This window comes from Periophthalmus magnuspinnatus, chromosome 5 (assembly GCF_009829125.3).
Source record: "Periophthalmus magnuspinnatus isolate fPerMag1 chromosome 5, fPerMag1.2.pri, whole genome shotgun sequence".
Lineage (NCBI taxonomy): Eukaryota > Metazoa > Chordata > Actinopteri > Gobiiformes > Gobiidae > Periophthalmus > Periophthalmus magnuspinnatus.
In genome coordinates, this window is record NC_047130.1 from 2,189,489 (window position 1) to 2,214,129 (window position 24,641).

General features: G+C 40.0%; 1 protein-coding gene across 1 annotated transcript; it reads left to right on the forward strand.

Moving 5' to 3' along the window:
- The first annotated feature begins 3,140 nt into the window (after window positions 1–3,140).
- On the forward strand, window positions 3,141–23,459 carry LOC117370807 (zinc finger E-box-binding homeobox 2-like). Its single transcript, XM_033966347.2, has 8 exons — window positions 3,141–3,492; window positions 17,164–17,373; window positions 18,793–19,002; window positions 19,220–19,410; window positions 19,518–19,629; window positions 19,825–21,053; window positions 21,129–21,312; window positions 21,966–23,459. Exons 1-8 carry the CDS (start codon window positions 3,435–3,437, stop codon window positions 22,520–22,522), a joined length of 2,751 nt encoding a protein of 916 aa, XP_033822238.1. The 5' UTR covers window positions 3,141–3,434; the 3' UTR covers window positions 22,523–23,459.
- The last annotated feature ends 1,182 nt before the right edge of the window (window positions 23,460–24,641 follow it).

The window sequence follows — 24,641 nt, forward strand, 5'->3', positions numbered from 1 at the left end:
AATTAACTCCTGCTTAATATGCTGTTTAAGAGCTCTCCTCCCCATGCGAGATGCTTTGAACCCATAGACCACAGACAGGGACAAAACCCCAGTGGGACAGCTTCCTCAGTACTCCTCCTTTTGCACGGGACTTATATTTGTGGAAGGAGTTGCTTTAACAAGACAGTAAAAGTTATACTGTTGCCGCTGCATTTTTTAAAACTCTTTATCTGCCTCCTAAAATTAAACATTTGTAGGGGATAAAAAAGATGCATGTGTGAATTTATGTAAGCTTTTATCTTTTTATTAGACTCATTTAAGCAGGTGCAATAAAATTCTCCGCACAGTTGTCTATGTAATTTAAGAAACCACTTCTGATGAGTGCCAAAAGCGCTATACAGGCAGGGGCACATTTGATTTGCAGTGATTGAAGGTATAATGAGTATAATGCTTAGCCCGTAGCTCCCAGGACCTCTGCTGCACCTCTGCACCTTGGTGACCTCCATCGGCAGCTGAGTTTACGGCCCCCTCCCCTGCTCTCCTCTGCCCGCCACAAAAGGCCCGGGATGACCCCTCTGTCCCCACCGAGCACCCCCAACAACCCCCACCACCCCACCTTCAGATCAGGATGCTTTCTCTTCCACAATCCATTAAAAAGGCACAAACCCCTGGCTGTCACTGACATGGCAGAGCTGGAGGGGGGTGGACTATGTTGTTTTTCACAGTTTGCTAATATAACTAAACAACTACTGACAACTGATATGTGCGTCGCTTGAGGAGATACTTTGGGAAAGGTTAAGTGTTCCTCAATCTACTCTGAATATGTTAGAGCTGTAGGTTTCATTCATTTGGCATCACAGCATTGAAGTGGTTGGCTGTTTAGTGTCTTTTCTATCAGCATAAACAGACAAAACATATTTACAATAACTTCAGATAGTGGTGCTTACATTCTACACCAAATAACATGATCGTTCCCGGTTGAAAGCACTTGAGTTTGCTGATCCAGGACCAACCGATACCAATAACAACTAACTAATGATAAGGTTCAACATTTGTGGATCATAGGTTGGGATATTTCTTGCAAAAACTGTGAATCAAAATCAAAATTTAAGTCAAATTCTAGTGCATTACATATACAATGGTGATATACGTAAGTTGCTCTTTCTTGTTCATACATGTCATAATATTTTTGCAGAGTGCACTGAAATATTGAAAAAAAAAAAAAACAAAAAAAAGTGTAATAATAGGTTACATTTTAATTATTTTTTTTAACTTTATGACAAAATGGGTGAACACTTACTTTGCCTAACGACTAGAGAATTGTACGTGTGCTGTGAGAGTTGGTGGTTTTCAAAATCTAGACATTTTTAGTCATTAAACAAACAGAAATCTGCATTTTAACAATATTCATTTTAGTTGCCCATGTCTGTATTACATAGTATTGTCCTATACAGTATGTGGTGATAACAATAACAATATTTGGCTATTGCAGTTTTGTCTTGTCTAGTTATTACAGATAACTATTTTTTGCAATTTATCAAGAATCAGAATCAGACTTTTATTGCCATTGTCAGTGAACACAACTAACAAACTAGGAACTTTCTTCGGTGATAAATGCAACATAAAAGACTGAATAATACTAATAATATATATAAAAAAGTAGAAATATAGTAATTAAATTAAATACAAATAAGGGCACGCATATAGTAAAAAAAAAAGGATGAAGAAAGCAGGAGCAGCGTAACAGAGTTTAAACCCATAAAAGATGAATATGTGCGTTGAGGTTTTAGTCATGAATAATCTGTATTGTTGTTTCAGTCATGCTCCATTGTAACTGAGTCAACTTAATGGTATATCTGTGGTTGTGCCCTGACAATCACTGAAAACTCACATATGAGACCAGTCATGACAAAAAAACTTACAACAGGTTATGGCAGAACTCACTCATTTTAGGACCAAACTACAAGTCAGGAATAAGTGAGAAATGAATGATGTTTTAATATGTAAATGTAAAAATGAACAGTAGGTGCACTAAAATGCTAATGGCCCCAGGTGACTCAGTTGTGTAAGCTCAGCTGCAGTTTCCCTCAGGGGCATATGGCTACTTTCACATTCTGTAATATCCTTATGGGGTTAATCTGTGCTTTGGTCTTGTTCACGCGGATTTAGGTGGAAAGTTTCACTGAATACTCGCGCTCTTATTCTGTTTCCAGTCAGGTAATCTCTCATTCACTTCAATAATCTCCTTCACTGTAGTGCACTAGTCCTGTGTAGGCCACTCCACATGAGCAAATGCATCCCCTGCTCGCTTTTATTATCCCTCTAGGTTTGAGGTGAAAAAGCCAAGGTGGGGGTCCTGAATGCCGTGTTAGACTTTTATTTCGGATGTTTTTTTCAGTTGCAAAACAGATTACGGTCCAGGTTGCAACACAATGGGGCCGTGAATGCACCACTTCCTACAGCCATCCAGGGGAGAAAGGGGCGCGCGGCGGGTTCCTCTGGAGGGGGGGGAGGGGGGGCTGAGGTGGCAGGTGGACGCGCATAACACATGGGCCATAAAACCTACGGAGGCCAGGCGTGCACGAGGGGGGAGGGAGGAGGCTCTACCTGTTGTCATTAACCTGAAATGCTCTCGTGGACATGTAGCGAATTAACTGGGCAATTCACACCCTTTTTAACACGTCCCATGGGAGGTGTTGGAGGGTCAGGTAACATTTGGACACCTATGTCAAGAGCCTCGCAGAGAAGTGTGCACGCGGCTGTTAAGTGTAGGATGCATGATTTTATTCAATTTAAAAGAGGCTCGTCTTCATGAAACGACCAGTAATGTAAGTTTAAATGAGGTTAAGTTTAGAAAGCTCTTCGTATGAGGTAAACTACAAAACGTGTGCTCTTAAAATGTAAAGCAAAGGTTTTAAGTGTTTAAGTAGTTGCTTTTTATTTAAAGAAATGGCCTCTCTCAGTTGTTCTCAATCGGACATCATAGGCACTACTTTTACGCACATCCCATTGGCTCTTCGCGATCATTTCCCATACACTTTTTGTGCAGCTCGGGTTCTTCTGGTATTTCTGTTTTATTCTTCCAATTCAGCGCCCCTAATGTTAAACAAAAGAGTGAGCACTTCACATGAGAGAGCGCGGAACATACACCACGTTTGTCACAAATAACAGTTTAGCCGCGCGCTTTTGTTCTGTAGGTGTGACTCGAGGCATTACATGGTCGTGTGATAAGGTGCAGGAGTGACCCGGGTCCTGCCTCCTCCGCTGACATCACTGCTCCTCACCAGCAGCAGCAGCAGCAGCAGCAGCACCTCCATCACGCACGGAGAAGAGTGTCCCGCGGTGACCGAGGGGCGATGCGTTCACGCCATTCATCCTCTGACGCGCACTCAGGACACCGCCACACTCGCACCGGGACAGCTTTTTGAGAAGGAGCAACAAGAGCCGAAACAAGGATGACAGAGGAAAGCAGAGGCAAGCGAAGGAAACAAGCCAACCCCAGGAGAAACCGAGGTAAGAGACGCGCAGCGGAGAAAGTCTGGACAAGTTTTTACGACTAAGTAAACCATAGGAGGATGCAATTTTACAAAACGACAAACATAAATGCAACAGGATGTATTATGTGTTATGAACCGGCCGTACTTTCGCAAACTTTATAACAGAAACTTTGGACTTAGCGATTTTGTGTTTAAATGCCTCGCAGCGAGGGACCGTTATGTTTGGTCATGTGGCCTCTACATGACACAGGCCACTGCAGTGAAGTCACACAAAGGTGCGAGCTAATTTGTAAAATTCCATGACTTGTAAAGTATAAAATATCACATTTATCTCAGAGTCAGAGTTAAAGTTTCGTTTGGAGAAATGTAGCCAACGTATCTTTCTGTTGAAGGAGAATTTTAAGCAGCACTTTTCCACCACCACAGTGAACAATATAGTGACCTGCAACAACTAGAACAGACATAATGTGTGTATGCATGTGTGTGTGTGTGTGTGTGTGTATATATATATATATATATATATATATATATATATATATATATATATATATATATATATATATATATATATATATATATATATATATACATTTTATTCTTTTAAAAAAGTCACTCAATAGCAAATAAATGGCCGATAAACAAATAAAAAAAGCTGATAACTTTTGCACCATGAAACAACATGCGAGTAAACTCTAAATCTTGTACTAACCTTCATAAGTGTAGTATTTTTACATCTCAGAAATGTTTATACTCTGTCCATAAAATTTTAGGGACTGTAAATTAGTGTTATATGGTGTCCTGCCTTGAACTCTTCAGCTCAAATGAAATGGGCATGTTACATTTGCGCACACACATCACTTGAAAAGCGCTTTACAATTTTAGATGATGTCAGTTAAACCTATCAGTTGTTGTCAAGGCACTTCCTAAAACAGCTTTGAGAGGAACTTGTAGTCATAATAAAGTCTTCCTTAACTTTATGCATTGGCTTTAAGTCGTTCAATACGCCACAGTAATAGAGAGAGTGCAATGTTTCGAGGTGCTTTGTAAACATAAAGTTTAGTAATGACACCCTCCTTGTGCAAAGAGATGCTTCTAAACATTTATTCTGCTGTACCACTGATGTTAAACTCAGATTCTGCAAGTCTTCAATTAACCACCATCACTTTTTACAACTACTGATTTAACTTAGTAACCATTTGTGTATCTCTGCAAATCCCCAAAATTAAAATGCTCCTAGCTGTAAAACAAAGAGGGTTAGGGATAATGCTGATCATGTGTGAGCTGCAGTTTGCATTTGAAAGCAATTGTTGAAGCACTGAATAGGTTTGCTCATATTGACTTAGAGGATATTTTGTCTGGAGGAGCAGGGCAAATACAAATCCACTAACCCTGGCTTTCATTTCCAGGAGCCTTTGCAAACCACACAGCCGGCGTGTTTACTTGTCATCTGCCAAGCAACTGCCACTAAACTATTTGCTGCAAAGGCAATCGGACATTTGCAGATACTTTTTTCCGTTTGCGGCGAGTGTTTCCTCATTTTCATTGAGCGAGGTGTGGAGGCCTGAAATGTCACCCGGGTTAGATCCTCTCACCTTCACGGCCATGTAGCAGTTTGTCGAGCGTCCCCCAACCTATTTCACAAATCAACGGTGTCGTGCCGCTGTGAAAGCTATCAGCCCGAATGTACCCTTACTGACAGGGACGTGCCACTTATCAGGCCAACGGCATGACAAGGCCCTGAGCACCCAAGATTAGCTGTATGTAGTTTTTTTTTGCAAATCTTACACTCAAGTTGAATCTGACGAACACACAACTTCACATGTTCACATGCGCTTGAGAGCAAGGCGGTCGTCTTTCCTGTCTGCTTTTAGTGTGTGGAATGTTCTGTGCACGCTGAGGGATTCCTGATCAAACCTAATCATTAAAACTTGGAATTTTGATTTTCGGTCAAAATTATATAAGAGAAAATTCAAAGTTTTATTCACTCACATCGCTACCTATTAATTACGTATCCCTGTTGTAATAAAACTACATAAAGATACAAATCTGCAAGCAATTTCTGGAGTAGTAACAGCCAACACTGCAGCAATATTAAAGTAGAATAAATGACTCATAATAATAACAATTAATAACTTGCAACTGCCTTAGTCACGTCATTTTTCAGCCTCTCAAAAGGAACCGTTTTCGATTCACAGCCTTATCTAACAGGTGCAGTTGACTGATTAGACTAAACCTAAAAATGTGTACCCTTGATTGACACTTCCTGCTGGCTCTTGTGGTCACTCACTGTCATGTTGTGCTGTCGTGACTATAGGAGTTTGGTCAGTGGTCAATGTGATCAAAGATAAAAACGAGGGTTAAAATTGGAAAGTCATCAAGTTATGCTAAATTTAAATGTAGTTATTTCAGTATTTCCTGTCTGATCAAGAATGCGCCAAGTACCCAAGCTTTAAATGAACATATTGCCACCAGGTGTGGTCATGAGCGAAAGGAAATCACATTTAGATGCAGAGTTTGATGGCGTTTGTCATTTATTTGATGTGTTCGCTTTGTGTTTGCTGTTGCTTCCAAACTCTTGGCACCTCAAGCAGAACACCGCTCCACGCTCGGACCGTAGCGCTGGAGTCGGGCCCATTGCGTTTCATAGGCACATTCATAAACATGCAGTCACATTATGTTTTTGGTGATCAGCCTTTTTGTCAAGCGCGTTCTCTCCTTCTCCGTGTTTCTCTCTTTCTGCATGTTCTTCTTTTTTCAAGTGCCAATTTATTTAAACTCTTTTCCCCTTTCTTCTTTCTCCTTCATTGATTTCCAAACCCCAGTCCTTTGTATGCAGCTGGGGCCCAGCTGTGTGTCTGTGACTGTGAGTGTGTGTTTGTGTGGCTTTTTCTGGCACGCTGCTGCCACAGTGAACATAGCACACTGTACACAAAAGACTTGAACAGGAGAAATGAGAGAGAAAGGGGGTTATCATGGATGGGTCTTACTTGTAGTTGTACTGTACAGATAGAAAGGCGGGTTGGGCCTGGTTTAGTGGCAGATGTATGGGCGCTCTGGGATGAGGGTGGGGAACGCGAGACAGCAACGCACGGCCCAGGCTCCACACTTTATTAGCGGGACTCTTCAAGGGGCTCCGTGGAGGCGTCAGAAGCAGCGGGTGGGAGGGTCCCGGGAGAAGAAAGGATGAGAGAGGTGGGGAACTGATGGGGCTGACAGGCTGGAGACAGTTTGGGACCAAGTTTTTTTTTGTTTTGTTTTTTCTCAGCGTGAGAATGGAAGACATGGAGGTACTTTCAGTGTAGAGACAGTAGGACGGGTGACAGGGAGAACCGAGAAGTTTCCTGATTGGTTCCTACAGCTCGGAGTGTCACATGTTGAGCTGCTTTAACGGGGAATCCCTCCATCAAGTCCCTCTGCTCCCCCACATGTTTAGTCCATTATTGCCCGTTCGGATGTTTCATATGCAGACAGTGGGGCAGGCCAATGGCTTATGGAGGCACATTTGGACTTAGTGGTGGCCACACTGTCAGGGGAATTATTCGGAAAGTTTTGCGGTGCCATTGCAGGAGTGGGACAATATGAGGAGGCTCCCAGTTGTTAACTTCTCTATGAGACCATTTGGAATTGCAATTTTGTTTTTTTAATATTAAAAATGACACCTTTGCCAGCTCTGGTCATCAACAAAGGGAAAATAAGCGTCGCAGAATTCATATGAGCTGTGACAAAATGTACATTTTTGTTTGAAACCGCAGTGTTGGAGAAGGCCAGATTTCTAACCAACGATCTGATTTCATTCCTCTATTGGATTTGTACAGGGATTACAAGTGAGCCAGTTACAGCAGCACCTAATATAAAAATGTATATAAAGTTTCTCACTCACAAAGTCATTTTGGAACATATTCAGAAATGTAGTGTAGTTTTGCATGTAAGTGTAGGTCAGTTTTGCTCAAAAAGCTGTTAATAGATATCCCAATAGTGGACCATAGACTTTTTTTTAATTAAAACTCGCTGTAGGATCACACTCTCTTCAGATGTGTGAGATAAGAGTAGTAGTTACATTTAGTGTATGTTTCACACCTTTACCGTCAACTGTATTTTGGCAACTTCTCACTTGTGTATAAGCATTTCCATTCAGAAGGAGTCGTTATGCTAGAAAACATTAGCATATTATTGTACTGATGACTTGCAGTAACTAAAAATACACGGCCATTAAGATTAGATCAACGTAGTCTATTTGTTACATGTCATTTTTTTGCGCACGTCCTTCATCAGACAAGTTAATGCAATCTCATTTCTGATTCATTTCTTGAGCGCAGATACAAACCCCGTTGTTGTATTGTAGATGTTCCTTGCAGAGCGGACAGCCCCAGCATTGTGCCTTTAATATGCTGCACATGTGTGACAGAAGAAAGCGCTTCGAACCATCCCGATAGACAGGCTCTGCGCTTCACAATTTATAGATATGTGCTGTTTTATCACACCTCGCATTAAATTGGGAGAGAGTGCTTCAGCTGTCATGTATTACAAGGCCCAGATGGGTGGCAGAGAGGCGGAGAGCAGGCAGATAAGTGTAAGCAAGAGATGTCCGTGTTTGTTCACAACCTGCTGAGCTAAGTTAAAAGAGGAACAAGATGTGCAGATAGAGTGGCATTAAAGGTGCAATGTGTAACTTTTCTGTCTGTCACGTGGTTGTCTCCGTGGAGATGTTATAGCTTTGCCTTGAATGCTCCACAGTATCATCACATTAAAGGTATTTTGAGTAACAATTTTGAGTAATCGAATAAATGCAAGATACATAAGCGTAATACAGTGCAACTTCTCCTTAGAAACATTTCAAGAACGTTTCTAAGGAGATAAACCGGTGCAGACTACATGAAAAGTTACACTGTACACCTTTAAGCGTACTTTAATAGCAATTCTGTTTTACACATTTGTCCTGTGCTATTGCTCTGACCCGTTAACACTATTTGAAGTATTTCTTTTCTCTAAAAACGTCATATTTTCATTTCGTATGTGCCTAGGTTGGAATATTTCATTTATTATTCATTGTTAGACCATTCTGCCTTTTATTTAGGATTCAAACTCATAACACAACACGGGAATTCTTCTGATTTCTTTCTTCCTTTCTGATCTTTTATCTCTACTTCACCTGTTGCTAGAAGGAGATACTCACCCCATACGTTCTCCAATAAACTTACTATATAAATTACAATATGCCCCAGTAATTAAACTTAACACGAAAGATTCACACTTGACACTGTAATGAAGATGTTTTTGTTGAGCTGAGTGAAACTGCCAGCTCCTCACAGCCTGTACCTGCGATTACCTGGTACCTCCTTCACATACCTTGCACATCCCACGCGCTCACTGTTTACCTGGGAGGGACTACACATTCCTAAACTTTTTCTTTTCTTTTTTTCCATGTATTGAAAAAAAAAGATCTTATTTTTGAAAGCATCCCTGGCTTTAACGCTGCTGCTGCTTAGAATTATTATAATATTATATCACACAGTTTGATTTACCTATGCGATAAGCTAACATATATCTTAGAACGGATGCATTTTGTATTGCTAAGGAAGCGATTCAAATACACAAAGTCCAAAGTGACTAATCTCTATCATTTATCAGTCCAACGCAATCTGATAGACACACTTATCTTCTGTTTTCTCAAAGGTTTTCTCATGTTACGTGGCAGGTTGTCATGCATTTAAAGTTAGTTAGTTTGGGGTATTTTTGTTGGACAGTTAAAAAAAAAAAGTGTAGCTCAGATAGTTTGTGGTGTAGAAATGTTGCTTAAACTTTGGTTCAAGTAGCAATGTTTTTCTCGTTCAGGTACTCATATTTGTTTATATTTTTCAGTCTTTTATGAGATCTGGTTTAGTCTTTTTATGCCAGTCTGACTCAACTTTAGATTTGTATCGTTTAGACCTGTCTTATCCTTAGAAAGTTCAGTTAAGGCAGAGGAATATGACCAAAAAATTAATCATATTTTTTTCTGTTAGTGCTCAATCGAAATTGTCAATTCGATTTTCTATTCTGTCTAAACAAGTACAACACACACTTTTAACCATTGCTATTTAACACAAAAATAGTCAAATCTCTTCTTTCAAAGTCTGTTCCAAGTCACAAGTTTGTAGTGACATAAAATTGACTGTAAAACTCTCCATTAAAAAGACCCAAGCTGATCATTAACATTTATAAACGACCAACTCACGATTAAAATTTGATTAACTGCACTAAAGCTGCACTGCCCCCTAAATTCAGACTGAGTTTAATCCAGGTAGGTGGTACTCATTATAATATTTTCAACTTTGTGTGCAAGTTTGGAAAACTCTGACTTTGTGGATTCTGCCGAGTTATACTTTTAAGATGAAGGAAAGAAAGTCCTGTAAGACTTTTTTGGCAGAGAATCACAGAAGGTAACGTCATCGATAAGTTTAGGTGTGAGCCGTCTTAAAAGCACAGCTCAGATGTCAAATCTGTAGGCCGTACTTGACCGTGTGCCATCTCTTTGTCTACATAGAACTTCTTCTTCTCTCTAATTGTTTCTCTATTGTCTTTTATCTTACCTCCCAAACTTTTTTTTTTCACTTTCCATTTTTATCCCCCTTTCTTTCTTTCCCCTTTACCATCCATCCGCCCCCCTCTTTTCTTGTACGGAGCACCTCCCCTGTCCCACTGACACCACACGCCGCTCCCATCCCCCGAAAACCACTTCAAACGGGGTGCGCCATCAAAGCCCCGAGTCAGCGAGGCAGGCAGGCAGTCAGCCAGTGCTCCACTCCACTCCGCCAGGCAGCCAGCTCTGCTTCGACTTAAAATTACTGTCGTCCCGAGTCGCCGTGCCGCTCTCCTCCTCTGATACACATCAAAGATCCTCTTAAAATCCCCAAGTTTGCTTTATAAACCCGGCGTTTTGTTGAGCCCTTTATTTTAAATGCATTATTTCACTCATTGAGGTTTCACTCACTCCTAACTGGGCCAGGACGGCAATGACAAACACACACATACTCCAACTGCGGTTTTGCTGCCTTGGCGTTTTTCTTCCTGACTTTAATTAGTTGCTCTTTAAAGGCGGTGGTGACATGCACATCACACACATGCGTTCATACCTAATCGCATTCGTCCAACCACAACGGAGCATTAGAAGTGAGTCCTCTCTATAGTTTTGTCTCCCAGTCCTCGTAAAGTGTCAATAGTGGATACAGGAATGTGGGCAACAATGGGAGGGACAGTTACACATTGGAAAAGTATTTTTTCTATGTTGTTTAAAGCTTTCTTTGAAGGTCACATGTGGTCACTGTGAAGTATGCTTTTAATGGTGCCATGCAATGTCAGCTTACACCAGATGATGGCGCCCTTTATGTATGTTAACCACTGGCATAGCTCATGTGATGCATATATCAGTTACATCTCATATGCTCATTATAGAGACTCTAAACTTGTATTCTACTCTGTAACTTTGTGGCTTATTATCATCACCTCTAATAGGAGAAGAACAATTGGACGAGCGCAGTTCTGGTTTGAAATATTTGGATCACCTTCAAATCAAAAAAGCCAAAATCCCACATTGTATAGCCGTTAAAAGCCAAGTGCGTTTTTATTTAGCATGCGTCCCTATTAAAAAACTTCAGAAACCTTTGTGCTCACTCCGAGAATGTTTTAATATTCAAAAGGAGCCACTATTGTGCGGTTTCTTGCGCCAAAGTACAAAATAAAGAGCCACATCAGAGAGCTTGGAACGGTCCCTGAGCATTTTCATGTGTTCGAAAAAAGAGGGAAAACAAATTTGGAGGGGGAGACGACGGGGGTATTTATAGAGTGGTGTGAGAGGCTTTGCAATGACAGGCGTCTAATGAAGTGGAGTTTGGGTTTGGATTGGCAGTGCGGTGATCAGGGCATAACACCAAACAACCAGTAAGACCAGCCAAAAGGGGCATCGACCTGGGCAACCGTAACAGCACCAAGAGAGCAGGTGAGCAAACTGCAATGAACAAAAGAAAGGTATGGCAATAGATGAGTCAGTGACACCTCAGATGAGTCACCCTTCACAAAAAGGGAAGTCTACAATGACATGGTGTTAAATGTCAGTGGAAATTTCAAGTTTCAACTCTCGTCTTGTATTTTTCGTGTATAAATCCATATTAAAAGAGATTTATTTTGCATCAGTTTGTTACATTGTCAGCACCGGATGACGATACTGCCATTAGCTACAGTATATGCCTTGAAATATTTGCTTCTTTCGTAGATAGACTATTCCAAGAAGTCAGCAATATATTTCATTACAACCTTACAACCTTTAACTTACATTTTGTTTCAGATTTTTTGCGATTTTTGGTCAATCAAAAGGTTAAAATTGTTGCAGACAGCGTTACAGATGAATCATTTGTAGGCACGTGGTTGAGTTCTCTATACTAAATTGTACTCTTTAAAGAATAAATACATAATTTCATGTCAAATGAGGCAAATGAAACAGCTTAGCGGTTGTCCGCGGCAACAGGTGAACACGAAAAGCACAATTGAGGCAGCAGCTCTACAGGAAACCACAACACAGCACTGCACACCTCTCCACTCTCACCTTGGCCCGTTAGCCCGTTGTGCAATGACAGAAACTGATTGTTGTTTACGTACACTCCATCCCGGCAAATGCGCAGACTATTTCAAAAAAACCCTATTGCGAAGCACGGATGGAAAACTATGGTGCACCACAGAGGAGATAGACAGGCTCTTATCAAGCACAAAAGCACTTAGATTTAGTCACTGATATTGACATCATAGCGTCATATAGTAATATTCAGTTAAGTTAAAATGACTTGTATTAAGAACATAGTATTTTGATTGGAGTACATTTTAAATAATCTACCGATAGACTTTTTTCTTTTTTTATTAGGCTAGTTCAACTCATATTATGATTATTTGTGAGTTTTATTCATGTTGACGTAACTGGATAGTACAGTGAGGGACTGGAGAAAGCAGTTGCTGATTTGATAAAAAAAATTGAAATCAAAGCCACATTTTGGTCTGACTGACAGCAGCATACTACTTACTAATAGAAATGATGTTAGTACAACAAGCAGTATGTGTCAAGCTGTTAAAAGTCTATTTGAAAATAATATTTAGAAGGATTTAGCTAACTAGTTTTCCTCAAAATAAAAAAATATAAAATCAATATTCAAAATAAGAATAATTGCATTTATTCTCGTCTTCATTTACTTATTTAAAGTTTCACGTGTCATATTTTCTGTTGCCAGGGTCAGGGCAGGTCTCCTCTCACCATATGTGGTTCGGAGCCCATAGATATGTTGTTACGAGATGAGAAGAGCAGATAGATTTTCAGATGTCTAAGACTTCACATAACATCACACATGTACACAGCACTACAGGCCATCGCTTTGATTGGCACCCGTGCTCTACGCTGCAAATGATCAACAACTAACAACACAAATACGGCTTTTCTATGAGTTTTATCAAAAGATCTTGGAAGCTTTAGCCTGTAAGCTTTAGCCGGAGCGACTTAACATGCCCTTGACAAATATAAGAGACCTTTTTTTGTAATGCGGGGGTTCAGATGGCACCACTGCCCTGGGACCTTACGGGCCTAGGGATCACGAAGTCCTGGTTTAGTTGCTATGACGACTTGTCCCATAATGAGAACACATCTAAGCCTGTCTATATCTATCCTTAGCCCATTGATGCCTTTAGGACATTCACACTTTCTTTACTGTAAATGGAAATAAAATACATGTATCGCTTAAGAATTCTATGATTGAATATGTTCTTGGAGCCAAATCTAGACTTTATTTATTGATCTGCTTCTTCTAAAACTACACAATACTCCGCCCTGACGGTTAATCCCAGCTGTCAGTCACTCCGAGGAGCTGACCAATTGGAAAAGTGGAAAGGACAGTGTCTTCGTTTGAGCAGAAAGGATCCACATTACCTTTAAATAGAGAATTGATGAATCACAATATGACCAAAACAGCTGATTGCCATTACAGATTAGATCACAATATCTCAGAGTTGATTCATTTTCTAAGTTTTCTAAGTAATTAAACAATAAGTAATGTATGTCAAGTGTTCGACTGCTATACACATACAAGCCCATTACGATTTCTAACAGCTTTTTACTTGCTGAACAGTTCCCAGGCGTCTCTGTTCATAATCAGTGCTGTCATCTTGTTTCTCCTTCACTGCTTCGAGACCTGGGTTTCCCCCTGTGCAACTGATGCCATTTAAATTTGTCCTTTACCTCGATGTCCATTTCCCCTGAGTTTCACTGACTGCATAAGCCACTACAGGAGTCGCCTTTGACCTTTTACCACCCGCCTGTCACACTTTCAGTCTCGCTCCTGCACTATACCCTGCACCCTGCTTTTTAAACTCCGTGCAGCTGAATGATGACTTTCATATCGAAATGTTAGCAGGGTTTTTCTTCAGCATCATTAGACAAGTATGTGCACTCTTCCTACTTACTACCCACAGAAATGCGACGCAATTACAGCACGGCATCCCATTATCAACATTCCTATTGGTTAGCGTATAATTCACTGCATTTAATCCTCAATTTACTGTCAGGAGTTGTATGACATTTGATTTAATGTCTTCTTAAATTGGACTCAAAATTAGCTTGGTCACACTTAATAACACGCGAAGAAAGGCGTAATTCATGATGGTATGATTATTAATAGTTTACAAAGAATGATTAACCTTAGGAACTACTTCAACTACTTCATATCTTCCTACAACTCTAATTCCTAACCCAGGGCTGTCAAACTCAATTTCACCTAGGGCCACATCAGTAAAATGCCCTGAAATTTGCATAGATGGAAAAAATATGACTGTGTAACTGCATATCTCCTGATAAACTGACATTTTAAGACAGTAATACATTTTAATTTACCTTGTCACGGGCCACATGAAATGATGTGGCGGGCAACATTTTGCCCCGGGGCCTTGAGTTTGACACATGTGTTATTAAGCCTTAGATTATATCCTAACCCTCGTTTCTAACCCTAAACCCAAACTTAAGCCTGAATCATTCTTAATAAACAATTTGTTCATTTTTGATTTCATTTTCATTAAGACTAATGAAGGTGTTTTAATAATAAAGTATAACCGCATGTGTTTCTTCTCTGAGTATGCCGTGCGCTATAGTGGCATATACAGCGTACCTAGTGGGGTCAGGTGGGAGGTGCATCTGTGGTCCTGCCCTGTTCCTCTGTTTTGCTATGGTGGTGTTGTGGTGGCTGCAGGTGTGAGCAGCTGTTTCCCTCATACACTGTCAAGATAAATCAACTCTGGGATAAATGTTGTTATGGACGTTCTGGAGTCTTCTCTGTCCTATGTTGAACTGGGTGATGGACTTACCTCGTCTGTGAGCAGCTCTGTAGGTAGAGTACCATCATCACACGTTGTATAGTCTTCCTGCTCTAGTTTTCAATCACAGCGGTGACTCAGTATGACAACATTTTCTGGTGATACGTTATTGTGAATTGTTTTAAATGTTGTTAAGTATGATTCATTTCAGCTGTTACCTTTTTTTGAAATTGTAGCTCTGTGCTGGGTTTAAGTTCCCACATGAGATGCTGTAATGTATTTGTACGCTATTGTTACATTTCGCTATTATTATTATTAGTATTATTATTATTTTTAGTAGTAGTAGTATTAGTATTATTATAAATTGTACGCATAACAAAAATGAACATTTAACAACTCAATTTAGTAGTATTGCTCGCATAATTTAACAAAGTGTATTCAAATTTTGCTAGCCGCTTGTTGCCCTTTAGAAACCACAGCTACATCCAGATAATTAATTTACCAGTGAGTCAATTGCAGATAGTACCTGTAAATACGCATCTTTTTAATGTAGTTTCCTCTGTGTGCAGTTGTTTCTATTTGAATAGGTGATGTTGTTTTGTTTGTTTGCTTTCCATTCACCTCTGTTCAAGATGATTTCATTGTGCCTGGAAATAGGAAAACCTTGATCTGAATACACAGTTGTTAACCCGAGCGATCTGCATAGTCAAACATGATGCAGCATCTCTCTCATAATGACTCACTGCCTCCCCACGCACTAAATATGCTAAATAACAACACTTTTTTATTTGTATTTTTCACATAAATAATTGTCACGCTTTAAAAACATTAAAAGGAAGAAATATGCACACTTCAAAGATTTAAATGCACTCTCTGAACAAATCCTTTTTCAGAGATGTGTCTGCGATCCAAATAAACAAGTCAACAAAGCAGATAATCAAAGCCATAAGAACACAGCGCGCTTTTAATGACAATGCATATCGTCTCAGTGTCACTCACTCATGGCAGAGAAAATTACAGCCAATTTGATGCTAATTTAAACCAGATTTTGTTCTTGTTTTTAAAACTTGGTGGTATGCGCTATCATCCAAGCAACCTTCTTTGTCCAACCTTAGTAACATCATAAAACTTCATAGGCATGTCCTGTCGGGATGTTTGATAACCAGTTTCAGCTTAACGCCCCTGCTGAGAGTCATTCACAGAGTAAATCAAATTAGTAAGGTTGCATGAAATGCACATTGATATAAACATGTGTCATGCATTTTGGTAATTGTTACAACGCTCAATCGATGTGTCAGTATTTCGGGTGGGCCCCTTGGCGAACTGAAGTCCTTTCGATTTGACTGAGTTCTAATGAGTTCTACATAGGTTTCATAAATATAAACTTTGTTAATACAGAAAGGTTGTCAAGTGTACAAAGATTTTACATTTTTTACTCTGAAAACAAAATTAAATAAAATTTGTCTTCTTTTGATTCTATGGAGACGTCAGCACAACTTTTCCAAAACTGCACCAACAGATTGTGATATAATAATGTTGTGAGGACAGTGGAGTTGGGAGTTTGTTTATTACATTGAACAAGCTGTGAATCTTCTGTAGATTTTTATTAATGAGCGTTATTGAAAGTAAAGCTGCATTGCTAATTAAAAACACTACAGCGCGGAGACAAGAAGATGAGTTGGCCTAGCCCTTAGTCTTCAGTGCGCTCTCTCTATGACAATGGCTTTGTTTGATGAAAGCCACTGGCTGTATTCTCTGCTCTTAACTGGTCATTACTTGGTTGTGATTAGATATTGCCAATCAGCAAAAGAGAAACAGAAAGTCCTCAAAAGAAGTCGGGGTAACCGGAGCCTACAGCTGAAATCCAGGGCATGTGTTTGTGATTGCCATTTCTTGTCTGTGCCATGGGAAACAGTCATGTGGCACTGAGCGAGCACTTCAGTCCGGCTCAGTTTATGAGTGCTTTTATTGGTACACACTACACAGATAAGTGCAACACACAAGCAACCACATCCACCTATGTGCTTATAGCTTTAACTAAGGGGAAATCCATATGTATCTGATGGAGGTACATGACATATTAATAGATCAAATATGCATTTAAATATGACTATTTAATTGCCCCTATATTTATGGTGTAAAACCCGTGTGCACAGCGCGGTTGGTTGGTTTGCATTTAGGTTATTGTTTACCTAAATAATATGAAAAACACATGTGCCATGCTTTATGAAAGAGGTTTTAAAGAAAATATCAAATACATTAAGGCCACAATAGATGAAAGACACATGTTTGTTTAAATACTGTTTCATTCTTCTGTGGGACACCAAAAGGTTTTGCATGATTTTTCTGACCTCTTATTGTTCTCTTGCAGTGGAGGCTGATCAGGTGACCTCCCTGGGATCGGAGGGGGAAGATGAGGTGGGCATCTGGAGCCTGGACCCCCAGGAATGCCCAGAGAGCCTGGACAAGGCAAGCCTGACGCCCAGCGAGGGCACAGAGGAGCCGGGCAGTCCCCTACGCTCTATACAAGGGCAAAGCCAGAGCCCTTCTGTCACTGACCCGGCTGAGGAGAAGGATGCAGGTGAAAAATCCCAAATATAATTATGCTCTGTTCATCTATATTATCAATTGTTGATTGGTCTTAGAATGGAATCTTTAGCGACAGAATCAGAAACTTGTAAGATAAAAAAATTAAAAATGAGATGATTAAGACTTAAGTTTTTCTTGAGAGATGCTGTTGTTATTACAATTTAATATTTAATGTTTCTCTGTATTGTGTTAATAGTCTCAGCGACTACCTTGGCCAGGTTTCTCTTTTAGAAGTTCTTGTTTAAATAAAAGTATTAATAAGTGTAAACATAAACTTTTTCCAAACTTAAAACAATCAGCGTTGTTTTATTATATGGTCACAGTTGTTTTTGAGAATGCTGCGTCGGCCTCTACAGTATGTGTAAACAAATTTACAGTGTTTCTGATGCAAGCCGCTCCCGTGCTCCAAACCGCTCCTTACACCTTCATATCAGCTCCTTGTGAAAGCATGCCTTCCTCAGACATGGCTCCTTTTCTCTCTCCTCTTTGAAAAGGCTGCCTTCTGAAAGCATGACAAAAGAACTCATCCCACACAATGTCACAATATTTCCATGCATCAAAGAGGTGACGTTACGGTACTGAAATCAGCGCGCTGCGACGTGAGGCTTTCCCTTTTATTTAGAGCAGATCAAAGGCTCACGCGGCTTGCCTACTAACAATCACTTAGCTCCCTGGCCTGGTGTGATTTGGCCTGGCCTGATGAAGGCAAAGCTGAGTTTTTACAACACTAAACCACACAGGCTCTTCCCATTGCCACATTAAAAACTGCTCAAAATATGCCAACATCTGCAAACATTTGAAAAATCTTCCTCAAAGTGGTTGTAAGCAGAGCTGACTGGCGCGGCTAGTGATGGGAGGCGCCGCATGTTCCTCACATACATGTGTCTCCTGCCTGTCATTGCGCTCAAGGACACAAGGAGGAAACCTAGGAATTCAGTTTTACATGTGGCCAACAATGAGTTCACACAAAGTGGTCTATCTGTCAGACCCAAAGTCAACAATGTAGTGGCATTAGATTAAATATGCAGTACGTGCCGTGGATACCTAAATAAGCACTCATCATAAACTCTCACATTTCACATTCACACAGATGCGGCTGAACCACAATGACTTATCAAGTATCTTCAGCAACTTCAAATGTTCACTTTTTCAAAACCACAACAGCACGAAAATGGAAAACTTTAAAAACCTACCTGCATAATAAAATCTATTCTGTAATCACTAGATCACAAACATCAATTTATTATTGTTATTATTGTTGTGTAAAAATACTACATATTTATTACATTATGCCAAATAATAAATGCTATTCAAATTAATAATAATACTAATAAAGACAGATTTGGACAATTGTCAAGATATTTGATACTTATATGTATATACATGTATATATTTTTTTTCTTTTTTGCAGAAAAGACCTCAGATTCTCAGAATGCCTTGGAGGACTTGGCACACTTTGAGTTCTTGGCCCAGCTGAGGAGGGCTTCAAACTCGACAAGTATTTTGGGTCATCTGACACAGAACAGCAGCACGCCACTGTACCATCAGAACAGTAACCATGACGACCTACCAGCCGCCATCTGGTCCCCTGGAGCGCAGCATCGGTCTCCTGATGCAACAGGTAGATTTAAACTTCATTGATTTCACTGTCAAATAATGTCTCCAGAATAATGCAATATAAAGGTTCACGTGACTAAAAACATGCAAATTAGAACAAATAGCTAAAGGGTAACTGTATAAATATATTTGCCACTAGATTTAAAAACTAGAATTAAGTAACAAAAGTGTAAAACTGTTTGCAATAATCATTCTTTCTTGTGTGTTTGTGACTTTTTCAGATGGTGGAAAGAGTCTACAGGCGTGTCCTTTCTGCCACAGGACGTACCCGCGCGCCGCTCTCAGGGACCACATCAAGTACTGTCAGGAGCAGGACGAAGGGCCCATGGTCTGCCCACTCTGTGGATACACTGCCACCCTCAGGGCACAGATGGAACGGCACCTTGCACTCCACAACCAACTTCAGGAAAAAGTAAGAATCTACAAAGCATTTCTTATTTATTAGTGGTTTAAGTGACAGAGCTTTACACAATCTTTTTAACGCCACCACAACTAATAAGGTTTTTTTTGTCTTTCAAGAGTGCTATAACTTTTGAACAAGGCCCAGAGACGAGGAAGTTTAAATGTCTTCAATGTGGGAAAGCATTTAAGTATAAACACCACCTCAAAGAGCATCTCCGAATCCACAGTGGTAAGCTGTAATCATTTTCCCTTACCCATAGCTCTTTATTGCTTTCACTAAATAACTTTTACACTCCATTGTGTTCGCCTGTGCCAAGCTAATTAGTTAAATAAAACAATGGAGCATGATGACGAAGAAATAGAAAATACGTTTATTATTTGGTTTACAATATTTTGAAATAATTTGCACTTTTTTCTATTCCAGGTGAGAAGCCATATGAATGTTCCAATTGCAAGAAGCGCTTCTCGCACTCTGGGTCCTACAGCTCTCATCTGAGCAGCAAAAAGTGCCTTAGCAGTGGAGGAGGGAACACTGGAGCCGCCGGTGCCGCTTTGAACGGCCACAGCCCAAATATGTTTCAGGCCACGTTTCAGACCTCTCCCTCTGCAGGCGGAGGGAGGGGCGCTAATGACAAGCCAGAGGAGAATAAGCAGCTTCACAAGGGCTTCCCCAGGCCTGTAGACATGGGGCGAATGTGGGACCCTCAGTCAGAGCTAGCACTGAGAGCTAGCATCCTCAAAGGCACCACCCTCCTGCCTTATCTCAACTCGGGAACCAAATTTGAGCAGGTGCTGCAGAAGATGCTGAACAGGGAAGTGAAGCGAGAGCAGGAATTAGATATAGATGCAAAAATGGAGGAGAAGAAAGATGTTTACAATGGAGAGAAGGAGGGGCTCGGGGTCTCCTGTCGCTTTTGTTCTCAGCTTTTCCCAAACGTGGCCGTCCTCTTGCAGCATGAGCGATACCTGTGTAAAATGAACCGAGAGGAAACGGAGAACGGGAAACCGCACGAAGTCGCCAACGGTATTTCCTCAAACAAATCGCCTCCTCAGAAGTCCAACTGGCACTCTGTCCCTCAACAGCTTCTGGTCGCTATGCACTCCCCGCCGCAGCTGTCCTCCCGACCGTCAATTTGGTCCGCACAAGAGAAAGGAAGCCCCATCCAAATGCTTAACCATTCACCTAAGCTACAATCTCCTCAAAGCAGGAAGAATACAGGTGGTTTTGGCTCTCCTCCGTGTCTCGACCTCACCAACTGTCCGCCAGAACTCCTGTCTCCCAGAAACCAGAGCGAACCACTAGACCTATCCATGCCTAAAGAGAGCAAAAACAAAACCCCTAATGGTATTTCGAGCAGAGGAGAGAAAAGGGAATACCAACAAATCAGGAAATTGAGTCCAACGCACCCTTCGTTTGTGCCTCTGCCTCATCACCCGGCTTATGCTGCTCCCGGCGCACCCTTGTTCGCCAGCTCTATGTATGGCGCGTTCCCCGTCTTTAACCAGTCTGGCCTGGGACATGAAGGCATTGCTCCGCTTCCTTTTGGACAATCAGCTAGTAGTCCTGTGTTTCTGTCACCAATGGCTTACATGATGGAGAGTGAAGCAGAAACAGCTCTCAAGAAAATCCACCAAGAGAGACAAGCGCTAATGGTAAGTCTGAACAAACCAGAAACCCTAAATTGTATTGGAATTTATTTTAACAAGCTTTTGCGGGGTTTTTTTTAGGGTGAGATGATAAGCCGTGGTGGACTGGACTACCTCTCCCTGATGGACGATGGGTTTGACGGTGAAGTAGGACCGGGCAGGAAAAGACTGAAGAAGACCGATGAAGGACTGTACGCCTGCGACATTTGTGACAAGACGTTTCAGAAGAGCAGCTCGCTTCTACGGCACAAATATGAGCACACAGGTTTGTATACATGGAAATAGCATTTATTTAATTATCGGAGATAGTTTGTGGAGTTGTGTGGGGTTGTTGTTATTAAGGGTGGGCAATACTGATGACAATTTACATGTGATGATAATATTCAGACATTATTTTAACAGTGTTTGTATAAAATGTGTCTGCAAATATCTTAGTTGGGGTTCAAGTCTAGCATAAAACATAAATTAACAATAAAATTAACCACAAAACAGCAGAAATATCACTGTATACTCTTGTTTGGGAGACTACACTTAAAGTTTCTGTCTCTTTTAAGGTCATTTCTAATAGTTTTAACTAAAGCCGATACATTCGACATTTCTAATTTAGCATATTTCCAAAACAATCCAAAAATGGTGATATTACCAATTTGTGATATATCTCCCACTTCTATTAGATTAGACAGTAATAGCAATATGACTAAAACATGAGTGAACAGGTGAAAATACTGTATACTAGATGTGCTTACAATATATTAAGATCTAGAAATGAAACTATGTAAAGATATGATAAGGATGAATTGAGTCAAATAATGTCAAACATCAACAAGTATGTATAGGAAGATGCTCAAATATACAACATAAAATACTTTTCTGTTTTTTTATTAATTTGAACTTATTATTATTATTTTTTTTTCCCAGGCAAGCGTCCCCATGAATGTAAAATCTGTAAGAAGGCGTTCAAACACAAGCACCATCTGATTGAGCACAGCCGGCTGCACTCCGGAGAAAAGCCCTACCAATGTGACAAGTGCGGCAAACGCTTCTCCCATTCGGGCTCCTACTCCCAACACATGAACCACCGCTACGCCTACTGCAGCAAGGACCAGGACCCTGACCACGACCCCGACGAGATGCCCCTCACCATGGCCGGCGGCTTCAGCGGACGCCTGGGGGAGTCCGAAGACCCGCACATGTCCTTAGAGGAGACCCAAACGCCTCATTCGTTTCTCAGCGATTCAAGCCTGGATGGAGCTACAGAAGGAGCGATGAAGGAGGAGGAAGAGGAGGAGGAGGAAGAGATGCGCAGCACGGGTGACACAGATGTTCAACAGTCACCATCAGGAAAATGTGGGGAGTCAAATGACATAGACAGTTGTCACGTAGAAAGCAATACATGGGACTCAAACGGAGCTATGGACAAATGTGAACTGAAGTTAGAAATGACAGATTCACAGTTACCAAGAATAAAAACCTGAAGTGACTTTTACCAAGCAATTTCAATGCATAAACTGTACATATCAACTACTTTTACATGTTACACTTTTTAAACAACCAAATGAAGCCATACAATACAATGTGATGATGCATCTATGTAAAGGAATACTATGCCAAATATGACTTCTGCAGTGTCACCAATCTCACCAATGTCGAGCTTCCTGCTAATGTCAAGCTTCCTGCCAAGTCACAAAAGTCTATGAAAAGCAGAATAAAAAGGAAGGAAATATATATTTATTGTTACTGATGCAGTGCATAATAAGTGGCATTTCTATGTTAAGTAATCAAATAACTTCCATAAAAATACACAGGGAGGTACAGTATTTCAAAAGCCATTGTTCAAGTAAATCATGCTGTGAAATTACTATGTCAATTATGAGAGTGGTTGAACCCCTTAACATACAGTGTTAAATATGCTTATTTATTTTTTATACGCAGTCAGGGATGGACTGCCACTTTTCAAATATTCATAGCAGTATTTTCAACAAGCTAATTTTGTCTGCAAATAGACTGCTTTAATACTTTTATATATTTCTATTGTGAGCATTTGAACACTTGTAGCCACTAGTAAGTTGCACATTTGATACATTTGTCAGTTTGAACTTCCCTTTTGGTGGTTGTTATAGTAAAAAAGTGCCTGTGTATGTGCCAAGAAGAAGACACTGTGAGTAATTGGACAAACCTTTGGTATAGAGAGATAAGATGTGGCGCCTGAGGTGTGACTAAGCTTTAGCACTCATGCATAAGACCACTAGAACAATGCAACGCACGAACTGCCTTCTCTGCACAGTGTCTCACATTTTGTACCAAACAGTATTTTTTATCAGCACAATGCAACTTTTGGATGTTTTTATTGATTTTGTATTTTTTGCATGTTGTCAATTTTGTAATAAAATTGTACATAATTTGCCATAAGAACTTTATTTTGAACTTTATTTTAAATGTTTTATTTTGACTTAGTGTGATGTATGTATGTGTTGTTATTGTGTTGTGTGGAAGAGTAAGATAAGTTCATAGATACGGCAATTATAGAATTAATTGATAAATATTTAGAATAATCTTTAATACTTGAGAAAGAGGTTTGTGTAAATACAAGCATAAATATAAAATGTAATAATTAAATATTACAACGTTGCTTTACCAGTATATATATTTAAATACTGCTTATGGGTGTAGTGTAGAATTGTTAAGTAACTCACTTTCAAATCACTTTACAGGAAAGTACCCTTGCCAGTAGACCACCGTAAACTTTCATTGGTGCAAAACCTTCGTCTTGCAGCTCTGCCTGTTTTATGATGAATCTTCTGTGAAAGGAGCATCACAGAGCTAAAACCACCTAATAAAAAAAAAAAATTAAATAAAAAATAACCCACATCTATAACACATGTCTGATATATTTGAGAGATACATCTTGAAGTGTGTGTAGAATATAATCAAAAGGAGGGCGCAAGGATTTGAATTAGGAAATCCAAGAAATGTACTTGATATTTTTAAAGCAAAACATTTCCCCTATAAAATACAAACAAACAAGTAATATAAAACCATGTCAGAGATTAAGACTTCTTAGTTTGACAATAAATACTCTACACACACAAAAATGAAACAGTTTTTTGAGTTGTAGTAAGTGCACGCAGATGCAGCTCCGATGGTTTTGCAGTGACGTTGTTCTGTAACGTTTCATCAGACCATAAATCACAAATCTGTTGTTGTAAGCAAATCTCTTTATCGCTCCAAGTGCCGCCGCTCCATTGTCGGCATCCCACTTTACATTTCCTTACATCATCTCTCATTACAGATTGTTTGCTATCAATTAAGATACAATTAGTGCTTCATGATTAAAATAACACTATGTTAATGAGGTGAGAAGAAAGAGGGGAAATGCACTGTGTTGTAATCGTGCACAACGCCAAGCAGACTGATTAGAAGAGGAGGTTTGCTGGAGCCTATTTATAGCAGCAGTCATTTATAACAATGCAGCTCAGGACAAAGAGAAAGTTAGATTTTTCTTATTTACATTCAAAACATATGGACATAAAAAGTGAAATAATTTTTTTTATGAAATATAATGACTTTTCATTTCATACTGCCCCCCCGACACAG